The 11,351-nt window shown below is 54.0% G+C and overlaps 1 protein-coding gene and 1 long non-coding RNA gene across 2 annotated transcripts; both read right to left on the bottom strand.

The window, feature by feature from the left end:
* Positions 1-4,317: 4,317 nt before the first annotated feature.
* On the bottom strand, positions 4,318-7,277 carry LOC115404294 (uncharacterized). The gene is made up of 3 exons (XR_003933329.1): positions 6,650-7,277; positions 6,339-6,513; positions 4,318-5,075 (listed from the first exon to the last, which is right to left on the bottom strand). It is a non-coding gene; the product is annotated as an uncharacterized LOC115404294 (long non-coding RNA).
* A 2,001-nt stretch (positions 7,278-9,278) lies between these two features.
* mrps33 (mitochondrial ribosomal protein S33) lies at positions 9,279-10,997 on the bottom strand. Its single transcript, XM_030113472.1, has 3 exons — positions 10,864-10,997; positions 9,620-9,901; positions 9,279-9,509 (listed from the first exon to the last, which is right to left on the bottom strand). Exons 2-3 carry the CDS (start codon positions 9,832-9,834, stop codon positions 9,404-9,406), a joined length of 321 nt encoding a protein of 106 aa, XP_029969332.1. The 5' UTR covers positions 9,835-9,901; positions 10,864-10,997; the 3' UTR covers positions 9,279-9,403.
* Positions 10,998-11,351: the final 354 nt, after the last annotated feature.

Genomic DNA, 11,351 nt, shown 5'->3' with positions numbered 1-11,351 from the left:
TAACAGTTTTTCTGAGGCTTTTGTATTATTTATATCGATATCGGAATTATATCGTATCGACCGAAATTATGACCTATATCATGATAAAGTTGGCCATATCGTCCAGCCCTAACAGCAAGCATCAGATCCTCTAGCAGCTGGTGATCAGGGTCTCTTTTCAGCATTTCAGCCTCCATTATCCTGCGTTTTTCTTCCGTGATTCCAAGACTCTGTCCTTCAGATGGATCGGGACAGTAGTTTGCCCACCGAGGAGTCGCACAAATGTAAGCTTGCTTTCTGTATACTATTTAAAAAGCTATCAAAAGTGCATTTGCTTCACTGAAACTCATAGATATACTGGCTTGACAGTGTCCCAGTCATGGATTAACGTTTTAGCGCTGCGTAGCACCGTTTCCAATCGTACATCAGTGTTTCCTGCAGGATAAAGTTTGGCCCGGGGGGGCGAGCGATGCCGACGGCGTTCACTCATAGCGTGCCGCTGCTGCTCCACGGTGCTCACTCGTAACGAACCGTCCAGCCCAATCGATTGAGCACAACTGCTAATTAGCCGCAAATGCGGCGCTATGTTTGTTTGGGTTTTTTTTTGTTTTTTTTCTGTTCGTTGTCCGGGCGCTGCAGAATTTAGCGCAGGCGGGGCGCCCGGACTGAAACGGTCTGGCGGAAACCCTGTAAACTTGTAACTTCTGAAGAGCACTAATCACTGTATCAACGTCATCTTTTATCATGTTTTTAACATGTTTGACACAGGGACCCCGATGAAACCCGACTGCTGATGAGGGCCGAGGGGTGTCCCGATTCATAGCGCTGCAGAGACAGCCCAGGCCTCAGCCCGGTTCTAGAAGGGGTAGGGGAGTGATGGGGGTGGGGCCCAGGGCAGAGGGATAGCGGTAAGTGGTAGAATTGGGATCGGCCCTTAATTTTTGCCGGTAGTTTCCCAGTTTAAATTCAGGCTGTGAAACCACGACTGCCATCCCTTCTCAGACCCTGGTTCTCGCAGACAGGGATGCTTCTCCACCAGTGCTTTGGCGACATTCTCATCGTGCTGCCTCTCAGGATTCACACTCATCTTTGACATATTGTCTGCAAGTATGTCAAGGATATCAGTTTTTAAACCTTTAGGAATCACCGTCACGGATCCATCCTTTGCATATCGACAATTTGCTTCCTTCAGTTGCAGCTCCACATCATGTGAGAACTGTGGAACTGGGAAGGACTCAGGCCAGTCCACAGAATCCCACCGCTGAGGGAAGGGAGGCTGCCTGTGTCCAGTGTGGAATCTGAGGCATTATTCGCTGTGAACAATACTTTCGTAGTTGCCCGGTCCACTGGAAGGTCTTTGATGTCAGTTAGGTTGCACAACTGATTATTGAAATCAGGATCCTGAAACTGCAAAATGAATCCTCCTCTTAGACCAAGGTTGGTTCGTAACACCTGGTACAGCTCCTCGACGCTTGAGGGGGTGTTTCCTACTGAAAGACGTCTGATTTCATTTTCTGACACTGTGACCAAGGTTACAATAGTTTGGGATTTTTCGTTGTCCTGTCGCTGGACTGTCCTATCCAATGATCCACAGAACTATAACCACCCAAAAGATAGCAGCCTTAGGTGCAAGACTTTGCCTGGTACAAATCAAAAGCTTGGGGTGCTCAAACTGCAAAAGACACGAACAAACCAAAAAACACAAACTCTGCTGGTTTGATCAAAATGAACACTGTGCAAATATAAATAAAGAGTTAGACTGCCCAGCACTCGATTCAGGCATAGTTTTTAGTGCAGTGAAGCAGCATCAATGCAGGATCTGCTGTATTTGACAAAATAAAGTGAAGACAGTGAACTTTTGGACATTTAAAGTGCTCGTGTGTTACACAGTAAACAGACAGCTGATGAAGTCAAACTCAGCTGGATGATGATGTGCTTAACTTTTCTGTGATAAATGTAAACTGTCCAACATGGTGAACAAAAAGAAGTGTGTGTCCGTGTGTGTGTGTGTGTGTGTGGTTGAGAAAGAGAAGTGGGTGTACTTCAGTCAAGCAACAGTTTCTTGTTGATCTTTAGGAAAACGTGCTGCTCCAGAGATGTGGTTGTTCTGTTTCTCAAGCCAGATGACAACAGTCCTCACAGAGACGGTACGCTCCACAAAGGCTTGTGAGGCAGGGGCGCGAACCAGATCCAGGGCCCCAGGCAGGTTTTCAGTAGACCGTTTCTTCTCTTGAGCTCCAGAACTGCAGTGGTGTCTCAGTCACGCCCCGTTTGACGTCTTCACCATACTTGGTCATTTCGGTCAACAGGCTGTTGGTTCCACTCCCATCAGATACACTGACCTCCATACGGGATGCAAGGAAGCGGTATTTCTGAAGGACAGTAGGACAGTAATGGCATCATCCTGAGTTATACTGAACTGCCAGGTTCTGCACAAACGACTCTGCTGCCCTGCTCAGAGGCTCCATCTCCGGTGTTTGAAGAACTACTGAAACACTGGGGTCCAACAGGCAGGCTGCTGCCGGTGTCGCATCGAAGTGTGTGGACTCACTGGACTGGGGGCTCAGAATGACGGCAAAACCTTCTCTTAAAGCTATAGTGCGTAACTTCGGTCGCCCTCCAGCGGAATTCTCCGTTCTTACAACAGTAAAGCCGGCGCTTCCACATGACGTACGCCCAGTTGTCATGAAAAACGAAGTGTTACAGACAAAGTACAGTGTTTTCTGCAGGAAAAGAGTTTGGCTGGAGGGGGGGGGGGGGGGGGGGGGGGGGGGGGGCATGTGGTGTCGCTAACGGCTAACGCGGCTAACGCTGCTGGTGTTCGACTGTCGGACAGTTTTTTTTTTTTTTTTCTCTCCGTTGTCCGGGCGCCCCACCCCGGCTGCTCACAGTACTGTGAGAGAGAACTTATTATAAGATTCTAGTGATGGATGTCCTGAGACCGGCCCCAGCTGCAGCCTGGTTGGTTTAACTCCGTGCCATTCGTGGGTGTTGTTCTTCAGTGATTGGTGGAATCTCCACTAAGACCCGCCTCCTCAGGGCTCCAGCTGTTCCTCTGCTTTTATTGCAGGTATTTGTAGAAAATGAAGTTCAGACATTATTAGTTCATGAATATTTGGCATGAAGGTTCATCTTGCTGTTGTTCTCTCTGTTTCTTACGGTTGGCCGGTGCCTGAGAGCCGTCGCTCTCTAAGCCACGTCTCTCTCTCGCGCCACTCCGATTGAGAAGTCAAATTGAATTTGGTGGACATGAAAATGAAACAGCGTTCACCCGTCTGGATTCCGGTGAGGCGGTGGACGTCTGTGTTCTTGATAACGGTCAGGATCCTTTGTGGCGCTGCTCTCATGTCGGCAGTGTGAAGCCCTGCTCTCACATTGTTGTCGAGTGTCTCTGTGAACAAAGAGCTCTGAACATCCCAGAGGATCCTCCCAGCAAGACAGAACGTCCATCATCATCAGGGAAGTTCTCCTGCATGGCAGTGCGCTCTGGAGGAAACACACACACCTGATGGGCCTCATGTAGAAATGCTGTTCCTCACGACACACATTCCACCAACGGTACATCAGGATGGAGAGAGGTTTTACAGGGCGTGCTGGGGATTGATCCCAGGACCTCATGCATGCTCAGCATTTCCACTGAGCTACATGCCCTGTGTTTCACTGCAGCGCTGGATTTGTTTTCTAACTGAATCGTCTCATCATGTCAGTGAGGAAAACTCCTGAGCAGCAGATCTTTGTGCTGCGTGTCTGGTTGCTGTTGGAGGGTTTTGGTGGAAGGCTCTGAGTCTCTGGTCCAACAGTCGTGTCGTCTCTACAGGGACATTCTGTGATGAAGACACTGACGCTTTGAACAAAGATTTGAAAGAACCAGCAGTTTAACTTGCAGAGGAAAGTCACACCTCTGTGACAGCTGGGACTCAAACCCAGGAACCTGCTTGGAACACAGCCATGCTTCCCACTGTACCCCCTTTAGCCAAGTGTCTGCACCTGTGGAACATCAGAGAAAATATGGAGTGATGCTGAAACCTAAATGAAGCAGTGAATGTGATGGATGTGAACACAGCTGACCCGGTTCCTAACTTAGCTAACTAGCTAACTAGCTAACTAGGGGTTAAAGACCATTTTTACATCATGTGGACTGAGCGGACGTGGAAAGCATGGACGAGCGCTGCTCCTTGAACATGAGTTCCCCTCACAGCTCACAGGTAATCAGAAAATAACTTTTTATTACGTGATCAAAGAATATTACATTAAAAACATTGAATAGTTTTGGAATAAAGTGATAAAACTGAAGGAATGAAATACTCAGAGACCTGAAGTTACTTCAGAAAAACACGTTTTAATCACATTTCATCAACACAAAACACACAGGTGTCTTCAGTGTGGATAACTGCTGTTCATTTAACACAAGTGCATCAAGTGGATGCTTCAGCACCATGGACAGCTCTATGCTCGCTCTCTGTGCCAGGGGTGTCAAACGTAAGGCCTGCGGGCCAGATCGGGGGCAGCAGTGGAAGCAGAGACGCCCAGACCTCCTGTCCCCAGACCCTTCCTCTTCCTGGAGGATCCAGAGACGTTCCCAGGCCGGCTGAGAGACATCGTCCCTCCAGCATGTCCTTGGTCTTTCCCCAGGTCTAATCTCAGCGCAACATGCCGATGAAATCTTTCCTTCCTGTCATCCCCCCCCCCCAAAGATCTCCATCTGAGGACTGAGTGTTGTTGTTGATGTCCATGACACCAGTGGAAGAGGACGGTATGACACTTTCATCAGTTATCTGGGAAGACTAAAGCATTTCTGCCTGCCTGACCAGCCCTGTGACAGCAGAAGCAACATGCAGGAGAAACACCGAGGCGTCCAGAAGAGAGCGCCGGACACAGACCAGAAGGCCCGGGACGCCCGGTAGAAGACACACCTGACAGCTGAAGTCCTCTGTACAGTCAGTGAGCTTCTCTGGACTTCTCCAGAGACGTACAACCCGTTCAGCTCCTCTGTGCGGCGGGGGGAGGTAATGCAGGCGCGCGTGGAGCTGACGGTCAGGAGTCTGTCTTCCAGCAGATGGCAGTGCAGAACAGACCTGTGGAAGCCTGGGCTGCACCTGCAGAAAAGGTGTCCACATGTGAGGGCTTTCTCAAAGACATGAAGACATGGACATGTGCCTTGTGTGTGATTGTTTGGTACAATATATCATATCAGAGAAACCAGGTCGGCAAACTCCTTTAGAGTCTGCAAATTGCGATAGAAACGTTGAAAAGAGAAAGAGATGAAATAAGAGAGTCTACAGGAGAAGAGAGACGCCGGGTGTGCTGGCGCCAGGGAGAAGGCAGAGGAGCTGCCCCAAGACAGACAACGGAAGACAACTGTCCAGGAAGACAGGAAGCACAGTCCACCCCAGAAGAACCGCTCAGCCGGGACTTCCTCTGGCTGCTTGATACGGCGCTGAGCAGCCTCACTGATCCAGGAAGCCAGGAAGCCAGGAAGGCTCCCTGGTTCAGACCCCCCCAGACCCACTCAGCTCCCCCAACACCCCCTCAGACCCCCTCAGACCCCCTCAGATCCCCTCAGCTCCCCCAACACCCCCTCAGACCCCCTCAGCTCCCCCAACACCCCCTCAGACCCCCTCAGACCCCCTCAGATCCCCTCAGCTCCCCCAACACCCCCTCAGATCCCCTCAGCTCCCCCAACACCCCCTCAGACCCCCTCAGACCCCCTCAGCTCACCCGTCACCCCCCTCCAGACCCCCTCAGCTCACCCGTCACCCCCCTCAGACCCCCTCAGACCCCCCCAGACCCTCTCAGCTCCCCCAACACCCCCTCAGACACCCTCAGACCCCCTCAGATCCCCTCAGCTCCCCCAACACCCCCTCAGACCCCCTCAGACCCCCTCAGCTCACCCGTCACCCCCCTCAGACCCCCTCAGACCCCCTCAGCTCACCCATCACCCCCCTCAGACCCCCTCAGACTCCCCCAGACCCTCTCAGCTCCCCCAACACCCCCTCAGACACCCTCAGACCCCCTCAGATCCCCTCAGCTCACCCGTCACCCCCCTCAGACCCCTCAGACCCCTCAGACCCCCTGCCTACACCAGCCGTCTCTGAGGAGGACATCAGAAATCAGAAAGATTTTATTGGCCAGGTTGGTCAACAAACTCGGAGTTTGACTCCGGTGAGCCGCGCTCTCAGCTGGGAACACAGATGAATACCGAAAGGATAAATACACAAAAGGACAAGGGACACAAATCAAATTAAATCAGTTAAATTAAGGTTGGCTACTGAGAAAAATAGATTCCCCAGGATCCTGTTGGTGGACTTCGGCTGGGCGTTCAACACCGCCAGCCCTGAGATCCTCCACCAGAAACTGACCTGGCTCTCTGGTTCGTACACCAACCCAGGAAAACGTCCCGACCTGAGCATCGCACTCCGTCCGCCTGTTACTGAGCGGAGTCTCTCAGCTCTTCAGCCAGTCAGGACTGACTGGAGGTCTGCAGCCAGCGCCAGATCCAGATCTACCTGGAGGTTGAGGTCATGATATCAGCATCTGGAAAGGAGAAAACCTGGAAGGTGAACCTCCTTATAGCAGGGAAACATTCCCTCTTTTCTTTCTTCATAAATAATAAATAATTAAAAACATATTACACGATGTCTGGATTTAATGTGAGACGATGTGAACTCACTTCTACACATGTATGTTTGAGAGTGTTTCCTTTACTTTAGTGGATTTCCTCTTTCTTTAACCTCTCATTGCCTGGACTCCAGGATCTGAGCCAGACCTGAGCACGTGGGGACCAGACTCAGTGAGTTCATGTCCCACATAGAAACCAGATGTGTTCCACTGTTTCCTCCATCACTGTCTCTGTCTCACTCTGCCAGGTTTTCTCTCCAGATTGTTCCAGAATTAAATTTCAGCCTGAATCCAGAACTCCACCGTCCTCCAGTCGCACCGCTGACCTTGTCCCATCTCTGAGAAGCGATGTCTCTGAAGCGTCCTGAAGGTGGTCTCAGCTCTGGAGCTGGGCTGTCAGCAGCTGTCCTCTGGTTCTGTGCTGCGTCCAGAGATGTTAGGTTCAGCTAGAACCACTTCATCATTTCATTAGTGGCTGTACCTGGAGGATGAAAGCAAAGAGCTGCTCATGCTCTGAAGAGCAAGGCAGCAGAGGAGCAGCCGTTGGACCTCAGAGCCTGGCGCAGGGTCCTGACCCGGGTCTGGGATCCCGGCCTGCTGGACTCCGGCATGCTGCCCTGCGTCACCGGTTCTTTTCAGAAAGTTCAGAGCAGAATCTGGAGGTGAAGCCACCTTGTGCCTGGTCTCCTGGGCCCTCACCCCCTCCCTTGGTGACCAGGGTCACCAGCGACCCCCCCCCCCCCCCCCCCCCCACCTCTTCAGGTGGGTCAGCTGACCCACCTGAAGACGGTAGACGAGCTGACTTTATGATAACTCTGGCGATGGATGAAGAAACAGAACCGAAATGAGTGATATTGCAGAGACGATGTCCCGCGCTGAAGCCCCCCTGCCGTGGCCCCCGCTACATCGGTTGGACCTAAATAACTTCTGGAGGACTCCGAGCTGCACCATGTTTGTCTGAGTGAGTATATGAGCATGACTCACCGAGAAACAAGGTCCCGGTGTCAAAAGACCGGAGTGGTTTTGCTGATCTCTGAACTGAAAGCTTTGTTTACGGCGCCGCACCATGCGCAGTGCGGCTCATTGTTTCAGGGGCTACCGGAGGCTACAACAACTTTCTTCTTCCAGTTTAGAGCAAAATGGATGAATATCTGTGGTGGAGGAGAGGCTGAGCGGACCGTGATGAAATAATGGTCAAACTAATCAGTTGATGATTCAAGCTGTTTTCGGAGCGGCGTTACCGATGCCCCGTCTGCTAGACCTACACGGACGTCCGCCGCTCCATTTGGAGCTAAATTTCTCTGTGCCCGCTCTCTGATTGGTTTGCTGCAAAAACGCCACGTCGAAAGTTCAGATTTCCCAACTTCAGCGTCAGCCGCAAAAACACGCCGCTAACGCCACAACGCCCTGACCCGCCGCTGGGATTTTCGCCGCCAGTGAGCGTGTGTTCCACATGGTTTTTCAATTACATTTGGACACAAAACCGCAGAAATCATTTGGCAGTGTGACCGGGCCTTAACAGCTACTCCCACGGCTGTTGTTCCTGAAAGACGTCGCTCTGCTCTGGACCAGCCTCCGGTCCCACCCGGGGCTCTGCCCCTGCTGACTTCCTCAGTAAACCTTTTGAACCGCACCCGCGCTGCCGGTCAGTTTTTCTGTAGCGACCACTGGAGGGAGCCGGTCTGACGGTCTGACCCCGCTGGTCTTCATCCAGCGCCTGGTGGGTTCTGCTTCACAGTGAGAGGAAGAGCCGAGGAAGGCTCCCTGTGGGACTCCTCTGACAGCAGTCCCACGGACGGTGACCCTCCTCAGTCCCAGGTGAGATCAGGAGCGATGGACGAAGACAGACGGACCTGCTGGAGGTTCTGTATTCACAGACCGTGAGGGGGCGAAGCAGAACCTCCAGCTGGGAGGAAACGCTCTGGACTCGCAGGACCACCGCTGAAAGGCCTCCGGTCTCAACAAACCGCCATGTCACTGAGGCTGGCTGCTGCAGAGGCAGCTAACGTCCTCTCATCCCCCCTGCAGCTGGTGCATTGTGGGTGTGTCCCCCCCCACCCCCTTCACGCTGAATTCAACTCTCCAGGTTTTGTTAAAAGATGTCGGGGACATTCAGGAGAGTGAAACACACACACACACACACACACACACACACACACACACACACACACACACACACACACACACACACACACACACACACACAGGGATAGAAAAGGCAGGCTTTATTGTCTGAATGAGGATGAGTGTGGTGGAGGCTGCGGCAGGCGGAGGTGGAGGCTGCGGCAGGCGGAGGTGGAGGCTGCGGCGGGCGGAGGTGGAGGCTGCGGCAGGCGGAGGTGGAGGCTGCGGCAGGCGGAGGTGGAGGCTGCGGCAGGCGGAGGTGGAGGCTGCGGCAGGCGGAGGTGGAGGCTGCGGCAGGCGGAGGTGGAGGCTGCGGCGGGTGGAGGTGGAGGCTGCGGCAGGCGGAGGTGGAGGCTGCGGCGGGTGGAGGTGGAGGCTGCGGCAGGCGGAGGTGGAGGCTGCGGCGGGTGGAGGTGGAGGCTGCAGCAGGCGGAGGTGGAGGCTGCAGCGGGTGGAGGTGGAGGCTGCGGCAGGCGGAGGTGGAGGCTGCAGCGGGTGGAGGTGGAGGCTGCGGCAGGCGGAGGTGGAGGCTGCGGCGGGCGGAGGTGGAGGCTGCGGCAGGCGGAGGTGGAGGCTGCGGCAGGCGGAGGTGGAGGCTGCAGCAGGCGGAGGTGGAGGCTGCGGCAGGCGGAGGTGGAGGCTGCAGCAGGCGGAGGTGGAGGCTGCGGTGGGCGGAGCCTCCTCACTTCTTCTTGCTGGCCCTCTTGCCTTCGCCCTTCTTGGGCGTCCCTTTTCCTCGCAGCTTCCTCAGGCGCCGCATCTCCTCCTTGAAGTCCTCGTGTTCGTCCCTGCAGAGGCAGACGGCAGCATGTTGTCACTCCGTCTCCGCCCCGTCGGCTCAGGACGGCGCCCCGAAGCGGGGAATTGCACCGACACCCCGGTGCTCGTCGGGCCCTACCTGAACAGCCCCATGAAGCGCAGCTTCTGGGTCATGCCGTGGTACAGCCGGTGCTGGGGGTACCACTCGTACACCTCCTTCCTCTGGGCCAGGGGGGGCTCCCGGAACAGCTGGACCACCTTCATGGATCTGGAGTCCGTGGGACGGGCCACCTCCCCGAAGATCTGCGCGCCGAGCCGGGCCATCCGCAGGGCGTAGCCGGAGGGGGCGGCCATGACTCCGCAGAGGGCCTGGAGGTCAGCGGGGGGTCAGCGGGGGGTCAGCGGGGGGTCAGCACTCCCACTGCAGGTCAGAGAAACATGGAGGTCAGGTTTTTCATCTTCTGCATTCTGTCCTGCTTGTTTCGTGAAAAGCTGAAGTGAAGCGGACCTGCTGCAGCAGAGCTCGTACGCTCGCTACGTCTCAGGTGTCAAACTCCGTTCTGGAGGCCGCAGCCTGCATGTCCTCCACGCCTCCCTGCTTCAGTCAGCTGATTGCACTGAGGCTGCTGATCTGGCGCCATGAGGCTCCAGGAGACGGAGCGGTGTTGAAGCAGGGAGACATGCACCGCTTGCAGGACGTCGGCCCTTCAGGACCGACTTTGGACACCTGTGCGCTACATGAACGTAGCGTGGAAACATGGTCTCCATGCCAGAGCTCCGTCCCAGTGAGAGGCCGAGCCCGACCCGGCCCCAGCTCCACCCCCCACAGAGACCCACACCTCTTCTCGGTCACTCTGTGTGAATCAGAAGGCTTCCTGAGTCCTCCTCACTCTCTGGTTCCTCTGGAGCTTCAGCCTGACTCTGTCTTCATGAGACACTACAGCAGAACCCTGCAGCTCCCGACGTTCTGACAGAGACGGAACTGGAAACCCTGGCGCCACAGCAGCAAGGTGTTTGGTCAAAGGAGAAACAGATCGACGAGGAACCACCAAACGTCCCAGAACCTCAGAGAACCGGTGAAGCGCGGGAGCTGTGTGTCTCTCCGGCTTCAGGAACACAGGAGGCGTCACACGGACCGAGAGACGCTGGGATCAGAGAGGAGCTGGACCTCATCTTCATCTGATCAGACTGAGAACATGGCAACGCAGCATCCGCTTCCTGAATCAGGTGTGGAACCTCACCGCGTGCCCCTCGTGCAGGATGGAGCTGTGTGTTGGTGTGTGTTGGTGTGTTTCCGCCTCGGCTCTCAGCTCTCAGCTGTCAGCTGGTCGCTGCAGCTGGAAACAGCAGCAGATGTGAGCAGCGAGACGGAACCAGTCTTACCGGAGCGTGTAGAGGGACGGACCGTCTTTAGCTGCTCTCAGACGGAAACACGGAGCCTCCTCTGCACGCGGTGACAGCAGCCCCTCTCCTGTTCTTCTCTCAGTAACCTTCAGCCGCCATGCTGCCGTCTCACGTCCGGGCAGCGGATTGGTCCGCCGGACGCACTTCCGCTTCCTCACGGTGTGAAAGCTCGTGTTTTAAAGATGTTATGTGAGCGTTGACACTACCTGTGATAATAGAAATCAAACTTTTGATTTTTATATCACATATTTATTTAAATTTGTTTCATTTTAATAGTTTTTAAGGTTCGTTTCAGATTAAAATGCAGACCGGAAGTCAGCCCTTCTTTCTTAAATCCGTAGGAACAATAGCTCTTACATGTGGTTCCGCTTCACAGTGAGATTGTTTCCACATAGATGTTTAATACTAGACACATAGAAATATGGAAGCAGAACATCGACATACTGTAGAATATATATTTAGTAACA

The sequence above is a fragment of the Salarias fasciatus genome, chromosome 17 (genome assembly GCF_902148845.1).
Source record: "Salarias fasciatus chromosome 17, fSalaFa1.1, whole genome shotgun sequence".
Lineage (NCBI taxonomy): Eukaryota > Metazoa > Chordata > Actinopteri > Blenniiformes > Blenniidae > Salarias > Salarias fasciatus.
This window is presented reverse-complemented; position numbering and strand designations above follow the sequence as displayed.

What these genes read in the sequence shown, in the direction of transcription:
- mrps33 (XM_030113472.1), bottom strand. Translation starts at nt 9,834, where the DNA reads ATGGCCGCCCCCTCCGGCTACGCCCTGCGGATGGCCCGGCTCGGCGCG. An exon ending in CGCTTCATGGGGCTGTTCAG is followed by an intron (nt 9,510 to 9,619) that starts GTAGGGCCCGAC and finishes CTGCCTCTGCAG; the next exon opens with GGACGAACACGAGGACTTCA.